At 38.6% G+C, this 24,846-nt stretch overlaps 1 protein-coding gene across 2 annotated transcripts in view; it reads right to left on the reverse strand.

Moving 5' to 3' along the window:
- Nucleotides 1-483: 483 nt before the first annotated feature.
- ARNT2 (aryl hydrocarbon receptor nuclear translocator 2) overlaps nucleotides 484-24,846 on the reverse strand; it is a 106,902-nt gene continuing 82,539 nt past the window's right edge. The window contains exons 15-20 of one of the 2 annotated variants that reach the window (XR_015797507.1): nucleotides 19,261-19,360; nucleotides 15,855-15,993; nucleotides 15,214-15,379; nucleotides 11,288-11,424; nucleotides 2,329-9,876; nucleotides 484-2,217 (exon numbers count right to left, since the gene is read on the reverse strand). Coding sequence is in view for 1 of the 2 variants with exons in the window: in XM_007432111.4 (XP_007432173.2) it covers nucleotides 9,778-9,876; nucleotides 11,288-11,424; nucleotides 15,214-15,379; nucleotides 15,855-15,993; nucleotides 19,261-19,360 (641 nt within the window). In the remaining variant the exon portion in view is untranslated. Of the gene's footprint in view, nucleotides 9,877-11,287; nucleotides 11,425-15,213; nucleotides 15,380-15,854; nucleotides 15,994-19,260; nucleotides 19,361-24,846 lie in introns of both variants that reach the window. The other variant, XM_007432111.4, reaches the window with a different exon arrangement.

Genomic DNA, 24,846 nt, shown 5'->3' on the forward strand with positions numbered 1-24,846 from the left:
GACTAAATACAATAGTGCCACAGTAATTCTCTGTCTCTAAGTTAAAATTTTAAAAATTGCCATTAAGGACTGGTTTGGTTAGTACATGATGGAAGCTCTACATCAAAGGGGGCAGGTTTTAGCACCACCTACAACTTTTCTTTCTTAAAAAAAATAACATAGATCTTGTCCAGGGAGGAAGGAATGGTGTTGAAGAATGTCACTATCTTGTTAGGTTGGGGAATAAGAGAAAAGGAAGGCCATGTTCACACAACATGCTAGGCTAGCATTTTTTTGAACTGTGGTTTGGTATAGTTTTTAAGATCAATCAAATATGCTATACCAGATTACTTAATACCCCAAAATGGAGTTATTGTTACTTTTAAATTATCTTTATTGACATTTTTTCCTGGAATACAAATTCTTGCTCAATCTAACCCACACCATTTCAGTGATGTATAATAAAGCAAAATACACCATAGTTTGGAAAAGGTTCACTTCTTTTTTTTTTTTTAAGAACTTTATTAAATTTCAACAAAGGATAAAATGTAAGAAAACAGAAAAAAAAGGAAAAAGAAAAAAGATCAGAAAAGGGAAGGAAATTTAAAGTGCAGAAAAGGAAGAGTAAAAAGGAAGGAAAGGATAACTGACTTTCCTTGGTACAGGTACAAATATACAATACGTTCATCTTTTACTCTAATGTATAAACTAATACAAAGTATTTCTATAGCCATAAAATATATCAGTCATCAAAACCAAAATTAAAATTTCATTTCTTTCAGTTTTAAGCAAAAAGTCAAAAAGGGGTTTCCAAACAGAAACAAAGCTAGTCAGATTCTTTTCTTTAATCAAAGTAGTCAATTTGGCCAACTCCATTAACTTCGCTATCCATTCTTCAGTTGTAGGTATTTGTGAGTCCAGTTCTGTGCATACAAAAGTCTCACTGCTGTTATCATATAAAAAATAAAGAAGATTCACTTCTTAAGTTTCTCTATACCTTAAATTTTTCCATTGTGACTCCAAAGATTACCTTCTCAGAAGACATTGACCAGGGTCATCTCCAATTGTTTTGGTCTAATATAATTGTTGTCAGAGATGACATGCTACAGGGGCCATCGATTAAACTGTGTCAACTGTTGGGACCCAGGAAACAAGACTTCTCTGCTGGAGTGCCTGCCCTCCCAGAGATCCTTATGGCATCTACCCTGGCTATGTTTGAACACTCTTTGAAAACATGGCTCCCTCCTCCAGGCATTGGGCTAGATGGGTGATGGGCTCTTATGGGGCTACTGTATGTATGTTAGGTTAGATGTTTTATTGCTTTCCCAGTGTGTATAGTTCTTTCTCTTTGACTTCTGTTTTGGGACTGTTTTGATTGTTGTAACCCACCCAGAGTTGTTGTAGGGTCAGACAGCTTTATAGATCTGATGGGGTTTTTTTTATTTGTATGTCACCCAGAGTCACATACTTTCAGTTGAGCAGCCATATGAATGAATGAATGAATGAATGAATGAATGAATGAATGAATGAATATACCAGGTTATTTGAGGTACCCTCTCTCCCTGATGGTGGCTAGCCACCCCATCACTTCCAGCAATAGAGGCATGCTACAGGTCCCATGTATTAAAGAGTGCCTTCTGGTGGGACCCACGAACATAGACTTTTCTGTCTTGATGTCTGCTCTTTGGAACATCATCTCTCAGAGATCACATTAGCCCCAACCCTGGTAGTCTTTTGTAAGGCCTTGAAGATTTGGTTCTGTCACTGGGCATCAGAGTTGGGATGTATGGCAGAGTCTGTGGGATGGTTGTAGTGTTTTTTAACCTTGGTTGCCGATTTGTATTTATTGTAATATTGTGTTGTTGTTGTGATATTGTTTTTTAACTGTTATTAGCTGCCCAGAGTCATATTGAGGTGAGCAACCATATACATTAAATAAATAAATAAATTGCCATGAGTATCAGTGAGCATGCCTTTCAGAATCAGCTGCTGGGCAGTGTTTGGAAGATGTCATTGCGTGTCTACTTCTCAGTTTCCCCCCTGTCTCTGTTGGAGATGAGACAAGATATACCCTTGGTCTGATTGAGCCAAGAACTTTCTTATGTTCTGTCTGGTGTGGTTCACAGCTGTGGTCGGCTTAATGATGGCTTATTGGTTAAATAACAATTGACTAGATTCACACAATCTGCAAACCTCCAAACCAACAAGCCGTGTGACTCTAGCCCAGTGTTTCTCAACCTCAGCAACTTTAAGATGTGTGGACTTCAATTCTGGCTGCTGGCTGGGGAATTCTGGGAGTTGAAGTCCACACATCTTAAAGTTGCTGAGGTTGAGAAACACTGCTCTAACCTGTCCTTGCTTTTGTGGATGGAGAGTAGTTTTGCTTTTATGTCACCAACAATACTTACCTGTGAATGCTGGAAACAGAAGAAACCATGCAGTCATCTGGAGCTATCCCAGTAATTTGTGGACATGGTTTGTCCCTCCAGTTCAGAGAAAGATTTTCAGAATTATACAACTCCTAACTAACTGAGCCGTGAGGCCAAGGAAGGAAATTGTCTTAGAAAATGGTGAATTAGAAAAGCTGGAGGGTGTCTCCAAATGGGCAGATGTCAGGGTGCATTTAGATCCAAATGGACAAAAGGGGGAAAAGGTCCCATATTTTGTTTCCTTTTGTGTTATTATTGTTGTTTCTTCTCCAGCTTGGATCTTTATTTCCCTGTGGGTCTTTTGGCAGGGGATGGTAAGAGTGGAGATTAAAGGAAGAGAAAAATGGTGTGTTTTTTTTCACTGTCAAAAGATTTGGTATTTTTTTTTTTAACCCTTAATATATTTACTCAGCTGCTCAGCTACTGTTCAAATACTTTCTCATGAAGCAATATCTGGTGACTAGCAAAACGGGGTGGGGGGGGAGAGTGCCATGGAGGAATGCACTGGGGGTCAGGACTGGGAAACTACCAGTTGCCCAACACATCAGTACGAAGGGTCAAGTGACTTCCTAGCAGCAAAGAGAACAGAGTTCTGATCAGTAGGGGGAAGTTGGATCTGAAAGTGCTCCAATGTAATGTAATGTTCTGAAGCCTTGCAGGAAATCAAACTGGCCATTTCTAGACACCAACAAAACAGCTGAACAAAGAAAAGGGCTATCTGATGATGAACACTACCCCACAAAAATTTCTCCTGTCAAGAGGGTATGTTGAAATATATTGGGGATTTTTAGCTTTTCCTCCAATCAACATCTCTTAAGCATCCTTAGAGATTTAGTCTCACCTGTTTGAAGCTGAACTACCAGGCATAACCAGAACCTAAGTCTGTGGTGCTGAGACTGACCTTTAAAAAGATGGTGGTCTTGGGAAGAGATGGGAAACTATAGCCCTCCAAATATTGGATTCCAGCTCCATCAACCATTGCCTTGACCAATGATAAGGGCAGTCCAATACTATATGGAGTGCCACAGATCCCTCTTTCCTGTAATGGAGAACACCTTGGCTGGTTTTGATAATCTTGTGGTTGAAAGAGGAGGTGGTGGAAGTTATCTGAGTCTGGGAAGAGAGGTCTAGGATGGAGTTGTCCCAAACTCCATAATTAGATTTACAAAACTGAGATCAAATTTAGATAATGAATCAGGAAAGCAGAGGGAATTTGATTGTCCTACTACAGAGACTAGTGATCTTAGATTATGAGGTCATCCTGAGAAGTCACGAAGAAGCTATTTCGGCCTGACAATCTAGGCTGCAACTGCAACTCTCACAATTTCCAGCCATCATGGGAGTTCAGTCCCAATGCAGCTGGAAAATGTCAGGTTAGAATAGCTTCACTATTTCTTTTCAATCAAAATGATCGTTTTGGACTAGTGTAGTTGGAAAGCCTGATGCTATCTGAATAATACTTCTGTGCTGTTTCATTCTAGTGCACATTCCTTTAGAGAAAACAATTACTTTCCCCACTTTGAGATCTACCAGAGATAGACATCTCAGAGTTTCCATTTTGCAAATTATGTCCATGTATCTCCTCGGAGCAGAGGCTTCCAAGTGATGACCTCCAAAAAGGTTTGCCTATCCTCAGCACCAACAGTCTTTGAGAATGTTTTCTAGATGAACCTTTTTTGAGGCAGTTACCATACTTGACAATAATTTTAGGATTTTGAGTTAGTGTATTAAAGTGCTTTATACTATCAGCTACTTTGCAAATTAGTTTGGAGAAACAATATATAAATACTATAAGTAAAATAAAGACACAGTGGAATCCTGTATTATTTTTTAAATAAATCTTAACTACAATCATTAAGTCAATAAAGTAAAAAATCAAGTTATCTTGTATACTGGAATCAACAACAGCTTTACATTCCATGTTAAGTAGCTTATGATGTTTTATTATTTTAATGAAATCTTAAAAGGCAAGTTATTCATTATACCGACACACAAAACTGGTTTTGCTACACAGAACACTCAGAAGTACAAAACACATTTTTATCCACAGCACAGTTCCACACACTGACATGAAAGAGTTCAACAGAGATTGATGCCAATGGTAAGAAAAGTCAGTTAAAGAAACAAAACATCTGTAGTTACTTCTTAGGGAAAAACTGATGCAAAATAATATACAATCCAGAGCCAAGAATAAGCACATTGAGATCTCAGTGGGAGATATTCAAGTGAACTGCATTGGTTGCCAGTCTGCTTCCAGGTCCAATTCAAGGTGTTGGTCATCATCTTTAAAGCCCTTTATGGCACAGGACCAGGTTATCTGAGAAATCGTCTTGCCCCGGTTATTTCAGTCCGCCCCACTCGGTCCAGCAGAAGGGGCATGTTGCAGACCCCACTGGTCAAGGAAATTTGACTGGTGGGATCTAGGCAGAGGGCCTTTTCTGCTGTGGCCCCCGCCCTATGGAACAATCTGCCTCCCGAGGTCCGGTGTGCCCCCACTCTCATGGCCTTCAGGAAAGGGGTGAAATCCTGGCTGTGCCAGAAGGCCTGGGGGCCAGATGGGGGCTCGCACCAGTGGAGGTGGCTTATGGGGTGATTGACCTTGCCCCCCCCAATCATCTTGAATGTTTTTAGTATTTATGTACAGGGTTTGTTGTTTAGATTTGATTTTTAATGGATTATTTATTTTACTATTTATGGGGGGATTTTAAATTGTTGATGGGGTTTCTGATTTTAATTGTGAGCCGCCCAGAGTCACCCGTTGGGGGGAGATGGGCGGCATACAAATTTAATAATAAATAAATAAATAAATAAAATTTATTTATCTCTTTCCCACTGAAATCAGCACAGATGATTTCACCAGTTATTCCAGTAGAAGATAAGGTTGCTAATGAAAATATTTTCAAAAATATTTTCCTCTTGCCTTCCTCTAGGAAGGACCAGAAGGCTAAACTTGGGCAGAAGCTAGAAGAGAATGGGATGGTGGTGAGAAGTTTGGAAGAATTTGTCAGATCAAAGCTCTAGGTTGGGCCAAATAATATAGTTAGGAGTGGAACTAATCCATAGCACCAAGCCAAAAAACAACCAATCAACCACATAACTGTTAAGTGTTTTGTGTAAACTCAATTCATATTAAAATTATTTAACATGACAATTTATATTAATTTGTCAGTAGCCCCAACAGGATATCTCAACTATTTTGCATTACTTTCTCCCCTAAGATCAATATTGTATTAAGAGTGACCAGAGAATGCCTGGACCTAATAATCAATGGCTTGTGTCCATGCAACTGGTAAGCTAAAGGCACAGATGGATAATGTAAAATATTTGCTCCCCCATAGTCATAGCAAAATGTCTTCACTGTATCCCTCGCCTATCCACGTTTAGTAATGCCTCCCTCCATTTGAAGAGCTAAGGTGCCAGGTTCTCCTTTCTTACTGTCCCCCAAACAAACTTATCAGGTCTAAACAAAAATATCTATTATATAGACAGTATGATTTTGATAACTGCACATCTGCCAAACGTTTGGAAAGGAGGGATGAAAGGAGTACAATGCACATAAAATATATATGCCATACCAGCTGGGGGAAAAAAATCCATCAATGTTGTTAATGCTGCACTAAAATGAATTCAGAACTTTGAAAATGTTGACTTGTAATTCCATATTTTATTTTCTAGCAGGAAAAGCAACCCAACTAGATGTAATATTGATGACTGAAACAATGGCTGAATTCTCATATAACACAAAATCAGGCTTTTTAAATCCAGATTTGTTGGGGGGAAAAAACCCCACAGTAGCTTCGGTTGCCAATAACTTTAAGCTATCTTGTTCAAACACTGTAATAAGCCCTAAACACGCCACATTATGGCTTAATGCTATGTACAAACTGAGCTAATTTACACATAATACTAATTTAGGGTTTTTAAAAACTATGGTTTGAAGAAGTTAGGAACAAGGCAGAGAGAATCTAATCAACTAGCAAAATAATCAGGACTTTTTCAGCCAATTCTTAGTTTTCTCCATTCTTTTTGCCAATATGTAAAAGAAGTGGGCAGAACACAAAAATAATCTAAATTTGGGTTTAGACATAAACTGAAGCCATGGTTAAAGCAAGACAGAGTTTATAATCTAAGAAAGCAAGATTTCAAACTATGATTTGTCAATAAAAAAACAAATGTGTCTTTTTTGGGGGATAGGTATATCACACTAAGTATACTACATTAAGCTAAATACAAACAAACATATTATGGCTTAGAGCTTTGTGCAAACCAGCCCAAAGGATGGAGCTACTTGTTACACTCAACTTGGGGTTACCGCTGAAAATGGATCCCTGTATCAAGTATGAGAGCCAGACATCAGAAGAGTCTCCTTTGACCCTTGTTTACTTATCCCTTGTCTTGACATTAGTTATTCATATTGGCTGGGTTTGCAGAATATGCTGGACTGGGCTAAAATGGGGTTGATGATTTCTAATTCATGGTGTTGTGAGAAACAGGCCATTGCCTTAAGTCACAATGTGGTTTGTTTGGATACAGCACGGTATGCAAATCCAGGAATTATTTGTGTTAACTCAGGTTTAGCAAGATCTGTGGGCCCAGCCACTTCTTCCTGGTTGTAATTGACTATTTTTGGTTGTAACAGGGAGGAATGTAAGAGTTCTTTCTTCAGTTTGGTGGCCTCCAAACTGTACTTGTACTAGGTCTACAACTCCAAATCTGCTGAACTATGTCACATCGGAGAATAGATAGGGCATTGAAAGTTAAGAATACTCAGTGCACATGTCAAACTAGGCTTAGTGCATTATGTAAACTCAAGCACTGGTTTGTAAACCATGACTTATGGCTCAGCATTAAGTGTGAACCCAGTCACCTGTGGCATATTGAATAATTCATTTTTAAACCCATGGCTTAAACATATTGTGCTATATATAAACTCAGCTGCAGTCTGAACTGGTAACATTCCACCAAGAAGTATATCACTGATTGTATATAATAGCCTCTCTCTAATCCGGATACACAGCACTACAATTCCCATCATACCTGCCAGGGATGAAGGAAGCTGTAGCTCAACCCATTTGGAGGGTACTAGGTTCTGGACCATCAGGGATTCCGTAAATTTATGTGTAATGTGATCCTTCGCTGAAAGCCACAGTGATTCAACTGGTGCCATTCTTCCTTCACAGAAAGAAGAGGGGAGGTTGGATTAACTGGACTATGTAGTCATTCACATCTGATGTCTAAGACCACACACCATGTGACATGAATATCTCCTGTTCCAAAGTGCTTATCCAATCTCAGCCTAGGTCAGCTGTCCTCTAGATTTGTTTTATAAATTCCATGTTATCGTGCTCCCTTTCCAAACAGCTTCCCTTCCTGCAGACTTCCCACTCCTACAGCAAACTCAAAGCCAGACACACACACACAAAAAAGAACTGATTTCGTACAATACTAGATACACAGATGGTAGTAAAAATGGATACACATTCAAGTTTAGGTGGAATTAACATGGAGTTGGAAAGACCATAAACATTTTTGCCAGAAAGCACCAGATTACAGGAATGTAACCTTACATTCAAACTGGCCTAGATGACAATATGATAGATGAAGGCATTAAAATGTAAGCAGGGTTCCAGGGTGCATCTTCAGCAGGGATCAAGGGTGCTTAGCACATGTATGCACGCTCTTTCCCCAAGGAAGTGGGTGAGCCATGTCATCTCTGGCCCAATCTCACAGTATACTGGCCTATATCTAGTGATCCCTGCCATAAAAGTCACAGCCCTTCAGTTAATCTTTCTCCCCAGTCACAAGCACATCATGTTCAAGTAAGGCGCCTTGCAAACATTACAGCAAACAACGGCTTGAACAAGTAGATTTTGCAATGTGTGGTATACTTCACAGTAACATAATTTCTGTGCACCACGTCCACATTGCATTTCTCTCAATGCCATTGATATGTCAGTCCCCTCACAGTTCCCGTACGATCTGAGAATGCATCATATTTAGTGCCAATGTGGAAAAAATCATTGAAAGAGCCTTGCTAACTTAGAGATGCCAACCTTATATTCCAAACAGTTTTACCAAAAGTTTAACAGAGCTGATGGAAAGGAGTTGGCTAGAGCTTCGACTATACGAAATAATAGTTGATTTAAAACTAATGTGATAGCATTTCACAGCTCTGTTTTTTTATTTAAACACAAAACTATTCCACTTCAGTGTATGTCTTTCTATTACTCTACTGCAATGTATGTTTTTCTATTACTGCAAAAACGTTATAAATAGGCGGTAAGGAGCATAATGAAGCACAGACAATCATGCTGAAGATGAGGTCATATGGCACAAGTGGTTTTTTTTAACCCCACAGTTCCAATCTAGAGCAGATCCCAAGAATAGAGAAACCAGCCATTCTCTACTCTGTAATCTTTATGATCCTGGACAGATATTCCTGATCTAGGCTACAATATTTGTGATCCAGGATGGCTAGTATAACCTTTGTTATTATTTTAACTGATGCTCAGCTCCCACAAGATCAAGGCATCACAAGAAATGCAGCCCCAAGAAGCCAAACATTGAACCTACTTGACCCTGGTTGCAATGCAAAGTGAGATCTGGTTATAACACACAACCATAACAGTCCTATTTTCGTTGCTGGGCACAGTGAGTGCTACCATACATTGAACATATATATGAATGAAAATTCTAGTTTAGAATTATAGGAGGTTCTTTCCAGCCTTGTTAGTCAAGATCTTTTTAAATGGTTGGGCTTTAGTGACCGAATCCAAGAATACATACCAAGTATCTCCCCCCAGTGAAGTAAACTATGGGGGCTGAATGGTGCTTCTTTTAGTTCATCCCAACCCAAGACTGCTATGCATGACTCATTAACTATCCCTTGTTCAAAGTCCCACAAAAATCTGGAGGATTTGTGTTGAGAGTTGGGAGTAGGATAATATTTAAGCAAGATAACTTTCCTGAAAATGGAAAATTAGCAGTGGTTCATATTTTGATGTTAAGAGCTCAGAACACACACACACACACACACACACACACACACAGACAAAGTGCTCCCCCATCCTCCTCTCCTTTCCTCTACTCATCCATCCCTGATTTCTTTTGCAAATGGGAATGAAATACAAATGGAACTCTTACACAAATCCTGACTGATATGATGTAAATTATTAGAATTTGCATGGTTAACATTGGGAAGGAGAGCAAGTTATCTGAAATAAGAGAACGGGGGCTTCTTGGATAAGAGCTTCTATGATAATGTTAACACCAAAAAACAAACAAACAAACAAAGAAAAAACAGAGCCCAGACTACATCAGCAGGCTTCCCCCAATCTTGCACCAGAACAGGTTATCTGGCTAGATAAATTTACTCAGAAAATGGTGGAAACATCCCCAAATCAGCAAAGTCTTCTATGTTGTAATTGCCAGTCCCTTGTGTTGGATCCCCTGGAATAGGAAGCATATCCTGTAAAAGAACGAAAGCAAAAGAACATGTGATGTTTATTTCATGAGAGGGCAAAAAGCACTGTTTTGGAACTTCTGCCATTCACGTTTCTGAAAAACCTTGTTTGGTTGCAAAGCAGTTAACTCCAAAGATAGCAGAGCTAATGGCGAAGGAGTGCTTCCACAGTGAAAGTAAGGCAAAGATATCTATATCTGGTACCCTCCATCAGCTACTAGAGGCTGTACATGAGGCAGCCATGAACTTCTGTTTTTTAATTTGATGCTGCCCAGAGTTCACTGGAGTTGGGCGGCCAATAAATTTACATTCATACATACATACATACATACATACATTTATACATTTCCCACAGTTCTCATGCAGCCCATTTTCTGTCAATCTCTAGAATGTGATAAGATACCATGCCTTCAATTTAACTCCTCAATATCCTGAGTTTTGCAAATCTAGCAATGGGTTAGTTCTAAGGGAGACCCACCAGGTTATCATACTGCTCTTGCTCCTTTAAATCTGGGGGTTTAGGAAGGTGGGGAGCAATCTCTTCCAAATCACAAAAAGTAATCCTTCAATTACATCCTGCACAGGTTGGGCACCACATTTTAAGCAAGATTCATCAGAGCACCTAAAACGGGTAGGGGAAAGTAACAGTGATGATCCTGGGACTGCAGATTAAATCTTACTGTATATGGAGAGACTGAAGAAGCTGGTATACTTAGCCTTGAGAAAAGATGGCTCTAAGGGATAGGATAGCATTTTTAATTACCTGAAGAGGTGTCAGCCAGAAGAAAGTCAAGATCAGTTCTCTTAAGTTACAGGAATTCTAGTGGAACGTTAGGAACATCCAAACGGTAAGAGCGATTTTACAATGGAACATGACCTAGGGTAGTGGTTCTTAAACTGGAGGTAATTACTCCCAAGGAGGTAATGGAGCAACTTGTAATTGCAGTTTAGATTTGCCACTGCCAAGATGCTTGTGTAAACAACAAAATCTGTTTTTATGGTGGGGGTTATGACATTATTTGAGACTGGGGAAGGGGGTAATTGGGTCAAACAGTTTAAGAACCACTGGTATAGGGAGATGGTAAGCTCTCCTTTCCTAGATGTCTCCAAGCAGAGACTGGATAGACCAGTGTTTCTCAACCTCAGCGACTTTAAGATGTGCGGACTTCAACTCCCAGAATTCCCCAGCCAGCAATTCTGGGAGTTAAAGTCCGCACATCTTAAAGTTGATACGGTTGAGAAACACTGGGATAGACAGTTGTTATGGATGCTTTAACTTGGACTTCCAATAGTGACCAGGAGTTGAATTTAAGAATCTTTATGGCTTCTTCCAACTTGATGGTTCTATGAAATCCCTGCCGCTTTCTTGAAGCTACAACTTCCTGATCCCCAAACGTTTTTAGTGGTTCTCCCTCACCTGGAACACTTCTGTCTGGCTGGTTTGCTGGTGGGGATGCTGTTCACTGTTCTGCTGGTTATGGTGCTGGCTCTGCCACTGGGACCAGACCTCTGAAGGCCGTCCTTGAAACTGTCCACTACTTTGGCCGCTCTCAGCTGAAAACAAAAACAAAAACAGAAAACCACGATGACAGTTCTTGTTAGACACCTTTTCTGTGAAATAAAATAATAATTCTTGCATTTTTTTTTCTGGTGGTGAATTAGGGCAAGGACTGGGCACCTCAAAATGCCTATGGATTGGACTGAATTGTTAGCAACAACATGCCAAGTGAGCCTTCTAAGTCTTTCCCCTTCCAAAGCCCCCTTTCTCTGAGCAAACCAGCTGGGGATAAAGGAAAGGACAGTTTCTCCTTCCATGAGAAGATAATTCCATGCTTCTTTGTGCAAGAAGAAAGGGAGCATCCCTTTTTCTGTGCAATGAGAGGCACAGAGTGATCTGGGCTGAAGAAATTAGATTTTGAGTGAGGTCTCCACAGAATAGAGGGAAGGCTCATTCCCTCCTTTTGCTCCTCTGGGTAGGGCTTCCCTCTCTTTTCGGTCAGTCTGCACAATATTCCTGCATGCAACAAGAAGCCCCTTCTTTAAAACATTACCAGCATGCATACAATGAAGTCTGCCAAGAATCAAAAGGAGAGATTTTGCTCCAGGAAACGAAAAGAGTCATTCCAGGGCCATTCCTCAGGCCATGATCATTCTTCCCAAAGGAGAACATTATAATCCCTTAGAAATGTCTTTCAAAATGCAGGCATTGGGAGGATATTTGGAAATGAGCAGCAGAAGACAGAATTTGAACTGTATACAAATGATGAACATGTAATTGCTAAAATGTATAAACCGTTATTGAAATTTGAAACGGAAGAAGAACAAGTGAAAGACTGTATGATAAAATGGGCTAACTTTGGACACAATATACTGATGGAACGGTGGGAAAATATGGGGTTAAAGGGATTGAAATTTACATTATGTTATAACTTAAAAGAGAATTTTTATAAAATGATGTACCATTGGTATATGACTCCAGAAAAATTGTCTAGAATGTATGAAGGTACTTCAAATTTATGTTGGAAATGTGGACAGCATGAAGCGTCATTTTATCATGCTTGGTGGACTTGTCAAAAAGCCAGAAATTTCTGGGTTCAAATACATATAATGATGCAAAGAATTTTAAAGATCAACATTCAACTGAAACCAGAACTTTTCTTGCTGGGATTAATGGACAGTCAATTAGAAAAGAGCCATGGAAGATTATTTTTATATATGATTACTGCAGCGAGATTCTGAAATACCCACAATGGAAGAATGGTTGGTGAAGATGAGAGAACTAGCAGAGATGGCAAAATTAACTTGTTTGATTAGAGAAAGATCAACATTTATCAGTGAGTGGAAACCCCTTATGGACTTTTTGCTGAAAAAAGAGAAAAATGAACTTGTGATTTATGGGTTTGAAGATTAGAAAGGGTAGATTATGGAAAGAAGGAAATTATGATGCAACCTTAGAAAGAGAGGGTAAAATATAAATGCATTTATAACTGCTGTCAAAAAGACAGCTTTTTATAATTTTTTTCCTCCTTTTTCTATTTTCTTTCTTATTTATTCACTATTCTTCCTTATTTTGTTTCTTTTCTAATATTTGCATTGTTTTTATCTTGTTAAAAAATTCTTCAATAAAAATTATATTAAAAAAACAAAACAAAATGTAGGCATCAGGCATTACTAGAGCTTTGTTCTAGACTACGCTAATAGTAAGATGTGTTTAACCTTTTAAAGATACACTGCATTTTCCAGATTTCTATAAATTGCAATGTGGGGAAAAAAACTCTTAAGAGCCTTGAAAAAATTCTAGGAAAGATAGGGCAACACTATCATAATAAATATTTTACATTTAATGCCAAAACATAAATGTAGTTTAGAAATGGCGTTCTGGCTATTTTGAATTTAAGCAGTGAGTACAACTCCTGTACATTTTAGGTAGAACTAAGTACAGCAAACATCTTATACTAACTTTTCTATCTGCGTACAGTCCAAAAGTCCTGTTTTTTATATTAATAATACCCAAAACAGTATAATTATCAGCATGTTTTTTGCAAATCTAAACACTGTTCAGTGATGGCTGATCTTTTTAAAATGAATTCTGTTGGTAACTTCTGAATTAGAAGATCCAGCATCTTGAAAACAACACTAGACGTTAGATCCAGTGTCTGGAATAGCTAAAGGAAGATATTTTTCCTCTCCTTGCTTTAGGCTGGAACAATTCACCGTGCAACTTAAAAAAAGAAAAAGAAAGAAGGAAAAAAAATATTTTGGTTTGCTGTATGCTTTGATGTTTGCGTGCTCTCTCTTCACCTTTTGTTTCTGGCATCTCCATTCACACCCTGTCCTGAATTTTCAGTGAAGTCTGCTTTAGTCTGAGGTATTGCTTTGATTTGCTGACTTGAGAACACATCCTGTTCAATCTCCCCTTTTCCTCCAGGAGTATTTTTTTTAAGTGTAAACAGCAGCAAATTGTCAGATGAGAAAAAATCAGCTTGGGTGGGTACTAGGCTATTATCTAGTCAGAATTCTGAAGTCTGTTTCCTTTGCAACGATTCCCAGTCACAAAGCCTTTATGCACACCGAAAATTCAAGTCTTGCATTTTGGCTAGCATCACCTTTGGAAAGGTCTGTATTTTATTCCAGACAAAGGGCTTGCAAGAGCCAGAGTCTTGAAGGCTGCCAAGAACAACAGTAACCAAGATAACCGCTGGTAGGGGTCATTTCTAGACCAGTGTTTTTCAAACTGGGCAACTTTAAGATATGTGGACTTCAGCTTTCAGAATTCTACAGCCAGCATGGGGAATCTGGCAATTGAAGCCCATAGATGTCACGTTCTAGATAATATTTTCAGAAATGGTTTGCCCTTGCCTTCTTCCTCTTAGGGTTGAGAGAGAGGAACTGCCCCAAAGTCATCAGGCTGGCTTCATGCTTAAGGTGGGACTAGAACTCACATTCTCCCAGTTTCTAGTCTGTTGCCTTTAACCACTACACCAAACTGACCCTCAATATCCACTACTACCATAATTCAATAATTACCTTATGCGTACTATCTCGCTAGTATTCTCCCTGCATTTCCTTTTGACAGTTTCCCTATCTATTTTTCTCAATACAATGAGTAAAAAAGTGGGTAATTTTAAAAAGGTCGACAAAAACAATTATTGTAATTAGGAACAGTGACATTATAGAAAGGCATAAGAGTTTATAAGCTAGGCCAGACTTTCCGTAAAATAAAACCTGGGAGATAAAGGAAAACGTATATGGGACAACCTTTGTCATTCACCCACTGCATTTTGTTTGTTTAAGTATTTCCATTTAATACCGAATTCAGAGGGGAGTTAAAGATGGAATCTCTGCAGCAGTTGGCTGGACTGACTCTTCAGCATATGGGATTTATTGTGCTAGTACTGAAATGCTCTCAAAAATCCTCTTACCTCCTTAACAAGCTGAGTCTTGCAAAGCCTACTAAAATTGCACTGCCCAAACTCAGGAGACCACCAACAGATTACAGCTATTAGATTGTCTAACTATATTTCATAAAGAAATAAATGTAAAATCAGACTGCTAAGTCTCCAGTAACCTGAACATACCTATTTTATTGGAGACCTCCCAAAAATAGATTTTAAAAAGGCCAAAGTTCCTCCAGCTCCTCCAGTGGTGTCACTGTGTCATCACATCTCCTGTGGTTCTGCAGACCCTGTCCATAATAAGGATGCTCCCCCAGTTTGAGTCATTTGCTTTCTATCTGAGGTTCTTTAGACCTCCAAATCACCATGCTTGATGGGTTTCTAGAATCATAAGCTTAAATCAAATATATTAAGGTGCTTATGCAGTATGGTCAACTTTCATACCTACCGAAGCCTGTCGTCCTGTTAGCGAGGCTGGAATAGGCGTTTCCACTCGGAGAAGATGTAGCAGGACTGGACAGGGGGCTGAAGGAAGCTGGGTCAGCAGGGTAAGTATGGCTGGATCCAATTGCAAAGGGTGAAGATTGTGCCTTGCTAGCTTGTGAAGGAATTTGCTGAATGGAGAATAAACAAAAGAGATGGAGTAGCTGTCTGTATTTTTTAAACAGAAATAGAGCGATGCAATGACAGCCTTGTGCATTATAGTATAAGCAACTTTTCCCAGAGCTAACTAGGTCATTTGTTTTCATTTCTGTTGCACAGGTTTATGGCCATTGTAATTCAAGGAACACGTAGAATCAAACAAGATGAGTTAGAGGAAACACTTATCCAATTTGCAGATGATGCAAAACTGGATGGAATGCTGCTTTTAGGTGTTGCAGACAAGAGCTATGTTCTCACTCAGGCATGTTCCAAAGTGCCCTTTGGAGATCTTCCAAAGCACCTTTTGGAGATCAAGTCCAAAGTACTGCACAGTCCTAATCACTATACCTTCTAACGTGATAAAAGGGATAGAGCCAAAAATATGACATATGATTTCTCTGCCCAAAAACAGATGTAAAACCAGCCTTTTAAAATTAGCGGCCATACCTGCCCAGGGAAGGGAGGGCGACTTCCTGTCCAGGCAACTTGACTCTGATTTAACTGCCGAGAAATCTGTGACAAGTTCTGGCCTGTTGATGAAGAGGACTGAATGTCGTTGACACCTGGCACATGGACCACAGACGAGCTGCAAAGAAGAAAATGAAAAGGGACTTGGAAAGTACAAGACTGCTCACTGGTACCTACTGATACTTTCAGAGCAGCGATTCAAGGGAATATTTTGGAAACCATTGCTTGTAGGTGTTCTGGAGTCTGTGAGATGGTGACATCGGTGGTACCATCTTGCCCTTGATCTTTTCGGAAGGAGGAATTTCTAAGAGGATCCTCAATGAGTAGACTGAGATTCCAGTAAATGGTCTTTAGTTCCCTATACCTAAAGATATATTATTATATCCTAAACCTTTACCTATAAAGAACTACATCAGGCAAAAAGGAATACATTCTGCTGCATTTCTGAATGCTCTAATCTTTCTTCCCCAAAAGGTAATTAGAAAGATACAAAGCATATCATCTATGGATTACAAACAAGGTGCAAGTCTCCTCCTTAGGCAGAAATCTGAGGTTCATGAAATATTTTCATTATTTTATTTATGCATTTCTCCCCACATCTCTATATATCCTGGCAACCACTAACACACAGGAAGATCCAACCAAGGGATTCAGGTCATGACAGGGCTTGAGTAAAGAAGAAATGTAAATACCCTGGGGAGTAGTTGATACAGAAATTATGATAAGAAAAAGAAAAGAAAATGATATTGAAATTCCAAGAGGGAGATATTATAATAAAAGATAATGTGGCTATGCAAAATGTATTTCATCAATATTATTCCAATTTATATAAAGGACAAGACATTTCCCTGGAGAAAATAGATGAATATTTAAAGAAACCAAATTTACTGAAGATTTCAGAGAAATAGAAGCAGATTATGAACGGACTCATAACTTTTGTGACTTATGGTTTTGATGATTAGAAAGAATAGGTGATAGAAAGAAGGGAATTATGATGTAATCTTAGAGAGAGAGGTTTAATTAGAATTATCTGTATAACTGCCAAGAGGAAGATTGGAAGTCATTTCTTTATATTTCTTTTCATGTTTTCTGTTCTGTTCTTCTTTTTTCTATCTCCTTTTTTGTCTTTTTTCTCCTTTCTTTCCTTTTTCTCTTTCACATTTTCTCTTTTTCTTTAAATATATCTCTTATTATATATGTAAAATCTTTTAATAAAACTTAAAAAAAAATGAATGGATCCATAACAATAAGGGACACTTGTGAAGCTATAAAAAAGACTAAAACAGGAAAGTTGCCTGGACCAGATGGGTTACCGGCTTCTTACAATAAATGCTTTGCAGATGAACTTTTACAACCTTTACAAAATACGATGAATTCTATTTTACAGAGCGGAAAGATGCCAGAGAACTAGAAAGAGGCTAATATAGCATTAATACCTAAGGCAGGACAAAATTTGACTTTAACCTATTGGCCGATATCATTATTGAATAATGACTGTAAGTTGTTTACAATGATTTTGGCTGAGAGGTTGAAAATAATTTTGCAAGAATTTATTAATGAGGATCGATGTGGGTTTTAACCTAAAAGACAGTGAAAGGATAATATAAGAAATGTGTTGGACATTTTGGAATACTTGGAGCAACATAATGAAAAACAAACCACATTGATTTTCTTGGTTGCAGAGAAGGCCTTTGACAATTTGAACTGAGCCTTCTTGTTTAAAATTTTGGAAAATATAAATTTTGGAGAGAACTTTACAAAATGGGTAAGATCAATTTACACTTCACAGAATAATTGTCAATGGAAATTTGACAAAACCCCGTGAGATACAAAAAGGGACAAGATAGGCATGCCTGTTGTCTCCTCTTGAAATATTGAATAGAAATATACGACAAGATGAGAGAACTGGTGGATGTGTGAAAAAGCCAGAAGATTTGGGTTCAAATGCATATATTAATTCAGAGAATTTTAAAGATTAATATACAACTGAAACCAGAACTTTTCCTCTTGGGACTGATGGATAAACAGTTGGAAAAAAGTCATGGAACTTTGTTTTTATATATGATAACCTCAGCGAGATTATTGTATGCTCAAAGATGGAAAGATTTGGCAATATCTACAATGAAGGAATGATTGGTGAAGATGATGGAACTTGCTGAGATGGCCAAATTAATATGTTTGATTAGAGAAAAGACAATACCTACACGTATTGCTGAAGGGACTTTTTGCGTAAAACAGAAAAAAAATGAACTTATGATCTATGGTTTTGGAAATTAAATAGGATAGATTATAGAAAGAAGAAACTCATGATGTAACTTTAGAGAATGAGATAAATTTTGTACTTATAATTGCTGTAAAGAAGATTGAAGCCACTTCTTTATATCTTTTTTCTTTCTTTTCTACTTTTCTTCTACCTTTTTTTCCTTTCCTTTCCTTTTTCTTTTTGCATTTTAGCTTTCTCTTTTACTGCTATCTTTTTCTTTCTTATTCTATTTTAGTTTGTATTAATTTTTACTCTTGTTAAAACTTTCATTAAAATTATATTTTTTTAAAAAAGAAGAAATGTAAATACCTCCCTCCCAATTCTGAGCCTTGTAGGTGTTTCAAGCTCCATGTTGTCCTTTGCCTGCTACAGGACACACAGTAATCTATGCTCTTCTCAATCATATACCTCTGTTCCTTCATTCTACATGGACCAGTCCAGATATAACTGGATGTTGAATCTGGATATTTCTGAGCCCTAACACTGAGGTCAAAAGATACTATTATAAATACTTGCTAAATTAGTTTTTTAAAAATAATGAAATTGAATTGAAGAACATGCACATATATCTCTGCATTGCATGATGGTTCACTTGTTGTGACTTTTAAGTAATTATGCATATTTTAAGATCTCCCTGAATGGAGAGCTAAACAATATAAATCAAGTTGGTTCCATCATCATCATCATCATCTGTAACAAATCAGTCAAGCACCAGATGTTAATTCTTGGGAGAAAAAGAAATCCAATGGAGAATCTCTCTTTCCATGATTATATTAGGTACAAAAGCAAATTATATCAATTAATTGTAACTGACTTAATCTTTTCGGTATCTGAAAGTACTCTACAAAACAGAAATTTGCACACAGCTGAAAGATGCCAGAATTCAAAAAAAGAAAAACACATCTGAATCTAAATTACAGGATGTAAAAATAAATAGAAACACCTTTCTTTAGTAGAAGCAGAAAATGCCTATCAGAGGATGATTTAACAGTAGCCTCAGATTTTTTCCAACAGGGTAAATGAAATAATTGTTAGTAATGAAAAGGACTGCTATTCATTCTACAGCTTCTCATACAAGTGTGGCATCCCTGTATTTATTCATTCTGCCGTAAGTCACAATACCTGAAAGACTTTCCAGAATGTCCTGGTTGAAACGGGCTGCCTTGAGAGTAGATCTGCTGGTTTCCTGTCGTGGAAGCTGAAGGCATCATTTTTTTATCTGCTGCAAGAGCCATCAACAGAAAGAGAGGATTCAGAACAAGCCAACACCCATAAAAATCAGGTGGAGCTTCCATTGTACTGTTGCAGCTGCCATCTTGACATTTTTAACCATCCCTTGCAGATAGCCCTGGGATGGCATCAATCCACGTGTAACATATGAATGCTGTTTCGCACTGCCGAAACTGCCCTTTCAATGCCACCAACAATTCTGTGGATAGGTTTCCTCCCAACCCAACGCTACATTCTTGTCTTCCAGCTATGCCTGTGGGATGATGACAAAATTCCTCATATCCAAGGTTATAGCAATGCACCTATGTTCAGAATGAGATCATGACCGTGTTCACATGATGTTTTCCCCAAATCAGAAGAACATTCTACAGATGCATTCAGCATATTCAGCTTGGTTGAAGTATTAATTGGGGTTGGTTTCTGGCATTTTTCTTTGGTATATGCTTATATCTAAGCATAGTATAAGACTTATTGTTTGTGACTTATCATATTGACCAAACCTCACTGTTTGGTTATTTTACATTTCAAAGTATTGTGCAAATCCAGTAAATTAGTTAATTCAGTAAACAGGTTAAGCAGTGTGTGTGAATGGAAGCAATCCATCTGATCACACTACAGATGCTTTCATTAATGCCAGGATGGGTTTCAAAAGATTTTTGTGAATAGTTACTATAATTAGTTTACAGATGTCTACTTTTGAACTTGATTGCCATGATCTATATTTCTTTGCCTTCCATTTGCCTCTGTACTTAATACAAATATTTTTTTTCTCTTGCTCTAAATCTCCAGTGAGGAAGAGGAGGAAGTTTTGGGTGATGAAGTGTGGCTTAGAGGTGTCTTTTTCTACAAATTAATTTTTCAGTGGGGAAGGGCCATATTAGACAGAGTGATACCATTATGATGTCATTGAGGATTGCAAACTCATTTTTTCCAGGTAAGGGGAGGTTTGCCCCTCTTATTTTTCTAGTTATTCAATTAAAAAAAATTCTACAACATATTTCCATTATTCTGAAGCTAGGTTATTGCTATAATTGTCATTCAATCTTTCCCTCTTCTGTTTTTCTACTGAAAAATGGAGGTTTTACCCTACGGTGGTTATACATTTCATGTCAATGATCAGGGCCCTGATGTTGGGGTGGTGTGGTGGAAGTGGGCAGTGTCCATTCTAGGTTTAAATAAGGTCTGTGTGATGCCCATCACTGAGCTAAGAGGTGATGGGAAAGATCTTTGCTAAAGTTTCTGAAGGTCTGCTACCAATCACCTTAGTCAATATTAGGACAGATCCATGTTTCCTAGCCTTGACAACTTGTAGATGTGTGGACTTCAACTCCCCAAATTCCCTAGCTAGCATGGCTATTGCTGAAAATTATGGGAGTTGAAGTCCACGCATCTGGAAATTGCCAAGGCTGGGAGACACTGGGATGGATGATGGCCTCATCTGGTACAAAGCAGTGGCATACGTATGGATGACTGTTGCTTTCTTCAGCCTATGAGGAAGGGTCTCTAGTTCAGCCAGAGGACGCATGGTTCAGTTCTTTGGAATCTGCCCATTCTACTGCTCACAAGACTCCCATTATGGAGATCATGGGGTTTGTAGCACATCATGTCTTTCTCAGGTTGGATCACATGATGAGAAGAACCTCTTCTTGATAAAGGGAGAGCTGATGCCAGAAGTACAACACTTTTGCCTTTTGCTCCAAATTGCTCCTCTTCCTCACACCACAAGTTGCACAATGAGAGTTTCAAAAGTAAACTCTAGTGCGGGCAGAAATAGAGTAAGCCTCTGAATTATCTAATGGGAAAAACTCTGCCAGGGCATCTATTTGCTTCTCTCCTGGCTTCTGTGGGAGAGAATCATGAATACAGCTGGTTCAAAAATTAGTTGCTGACCAGGGAAGCATAGAGTTCAGCTCAGTTTAAGCTTATTTACCTTGGCTTTAAGCCACGACCTTAAGAACAATGGCAAAATTGTACCAAACTGCAAATTCACCCAAGATGCTGCAAACTACTGTCTAAAGACATTTATTTGTAATTGACTGTGAGGATAGCTTGAAAATTCTGGCCAGATTTAGCAATTGCCAAAGGAAAACTGGCTATGTTAGAAGGGTCAGTTTAATAGAGTGACAGATTAGGATTAAGGAAGCTCGAATTTCAGTCTTCCCTTGATGAGCTGGTGATCTTGGGCAAGTTGTCTCCTTTCAGGCTGACTATCCTTATAGGACTATTGTGTGGATAAAATAAGGGAGCAGGAGAGAGAACCACACATTGTTTTCTTAGGAAAAAGGCAGGGGGGCATAAATATAATATGGTCAGCAATCTTTTAGCTGCTGGATGCCCTTTGGCAGTTATGTACACGCACCCCCAGCAAACACACACACAAACAAAAGAAAAAGAAGGGAAAGAAAAATACATGAGATTTACCACTTGTACATTCAACTCTCATAAGGCTTTGGTGCAATGCAGCCAAATCATAGGAGCTTTGCTGAATTTGTGGAATTTCAGCCCAAAATAATAAACATTTAGATCACATTTTTGGAGTCCAGGGGCCTTCTGTTGCCAAGTTTCTTTTTTAAAAAATACATTTGGCATGACTGCTTTTCCTTACAAATAATTCCTTCAACTATTGCGCAACACAGGCACCTTCACCAAATGGGTGCCCCTAAACAGGCCAGACTACAACTCCCATAATGCTTAGCAAGCATGGCCAGGCAGGCTGAACATTTTCAGAATTATGATCCAAAACCATCGGAGGGGACAAGGTGAAAGACAGCTGCAATAGATCAATGCCTCTTGACATTGAAAGGAACCTCATTTGGACAGAAACACATAGCATCTGGGATCACTATCATTACCCCAGACAGAAAACAGAACAAAAATAGTAACAAACATTTGTCTATTATCCAGAATCTCCCCCCCCTCCCCCCATGAGCCAAAATTCAAATGGTGCATGAGGACTTCTTAATGGGAACCTCTCAACTGCAGCAAATAAAGTTTGGATTCATGCTTATATTAAAAATCTGGAAACATTGCCATGATGTTGAGAAATCGTTGACAAATTAGACTGAGAGACTGTACAGCATCATTCGAATGTCTCTGCTCACAGCACAAGGCCAAGAAGCCACGTTTGCCAAGCAACAAGCCATCTAGCAAAACTGATTTCTGATATTTAGATATCTGTTTCTATTTTTTTGGACAGGGATAAAGGAGAAGTGAGTTATATCTGACCTGGGAGATGCAGCAAATGCAGAAATACAGAATTCTTCCTGCACTGTATTTTTAAGAAATATTTTTATAAGATCTGCTGCTTATAAACACATGGCCATAGCAATAGGGGATATTTTCTCTTTCTTTTTTCTTCCTGCAAAGAGACGTGCTTGACGGCTGCAGAGCAAATGTCCCTAGTATGATAGGCCGCTCTGTGCAAGCTCCAGCTATTTGCACGCACTGGCCCAGAGAAAATCAATCCAAAATCAACATTATGCAAATATGTTAAAGTAACAAGTAGTGTACCCTCTATTCATTTTTAATTGCATCCTACATGAAAAATACTTTCTTTATAGCTTAAAGCAAATGCAAGGAACTTTATTTTTTTTCCAATTGAGGGATGCACCCCCTCAGTATAATCTGTTGGGAGTCACATGGTGAGCACATCTTAAACCCAATATCAGTAGGAACCACCCAATCTCTTTCTGACACCCTCCTTTTCCCCTCTTCTCTCTCTCTCTCTGTCAAGCAATAGTCTACAGGAAAGGGGGCATCTACCTCTTCTAGAGCCCTAATTTTTTTCCCTTGTAGCCATGCTACTATATTTGCCTTGATCCCAAAATCACAGAACTGGGTGAAGGAATCCTGTTAGAGTAGTGTTTTGTGATTTGCACATTGTCTGGGCAGATTTTAAACCATAATGTAGGAATTTGCCTCTCTATTTCACAGAGAAACACCTTTTCTTCTTGTCACAACTCAGTCTGGTTGCCTGGTGAGAACATTTCAAGAAGGCCTGTTAAAAGTTCCTCCTCCCTCTGAATCAAGGGGGATGTGGGCAAGATGACAGGCCTTCTCTGTGGTACCGTACACTATAGAACTCTTTACCCCCAGAAATTCATAAAGCTCCATCCTCCATGGAGGAACATTTGAAAGACAATTTCACCGGGCCTTCAACCCTAGCTACGTTTTATTGGTGCCCAGCCAGAGTGATCGTTGAACTTCATAATTTTGATTCATTTCTATTGCTGCTTAACATTTTAACCTGTTGTAAGTTGCTCAGAGTCTTTTGAATTGGATGGAATCTAGACATGGTAAAATAAATAAAATAAATAAATGCGAGATGAAATGCCATGGTCATCTTCTCAAGGTTTTTTCTGTTTCTCTGACAAATGAGATCAGCTGGGGGCTACTCTGAAGAGGGTCATGAGGACAACCATCCCGTCCACACTGAAGTGACTGCCTCGAACACATATGCCCCATCAAAATCTTTGGTAGTCCCCAGTGCTCTGAGGGGAAGGGACAGCAACCCACAGATAATGTATTTCAGGACCACACCCTATACTTTGGACTATTCTGTCTTGAGGTCAGGTCAACACCCTTGAGTAATCCTTCTGGAAACTAGTGAAAATTGAGCTGTTCCAGAAGATATTTGATAATTGAGGGATGTTATCCTGTGTAGATTGAAGTTACTGTTTTTTACTCTATCAATTATTTGTAGTGGTGATAGTTTTATTGTTTTTATGATGTGCAGTGTGTTTTATTGATTACAACTGCTAGGACTTGATTCAATTATGGTAGTATAGAAGTACAATAAATAAATGCATATATAAATAACATAAAAATATCTGCTGCATTTTGCTTAGGGAAATAAAGAGGTCTGCCATTATGAATGGGGAGATCGTTGAGTTTGCAGGATCCTAGAAGTTCACCCAGTGATCCAGGCCTATTATTGTCACTGGAGATAACCAGCTTCAGAGAGCAATCACTGTTAAAAAACATTTTCCATGATGGATGGAAGAAAGATGACTGCATCTCTAAAGAAGGAGGCCCAGCTGGGCCGCTGTCTCCAAGTGACCCTTTGTTACAAACAGTGGGACGCTTCTGCCTTGGCTAAGAACTCGTTGCATGATGATTAATTCATAACGAATGTTAAAACTTCATCAGCAGCAGGGAAGGTTAGGAACAATAAACAGACAGAAAGATCACAGTAAAAATAATCCTAAAATACCTCTGGAAAAGACAACATTTCTGTCCCCTCTTTGGAAAAGGCTGGTTGATTTACTGAATTGCTATTCATGCCCAGCTATCAGCCATGCTGACAACTGTTGAGATGCAAGTACCTATTTTTTTTTCTTCTCTTAAATTTAGAATAAAACTGAAAGAACTGTTTTGAATCCAATCCCCTTCCCTATGAAGAAATCCAGGTTTTTCCCTCAAATATTTAGCAATGAATTGGGAAGTGGGGAGAAGAGAACTCTTACATTCACTGCTAAG

The sequence above is a fragment of the Python bivittatus genome, unplaced genomic scaffold, assembly GCF_059951505.1.
Source record: "Python bivittatus isolate LINGU-HERP-01145 unplaced genomic scaffold, Pbiv_v1 ctg000530_np1212, whole genome shotgun sequence".
Lineage (NCBI taxonomy): Eukaryota > Metazoa > Chordata > Lepidosauria > Squamata > Pythonidae > Python > Python bivittatus.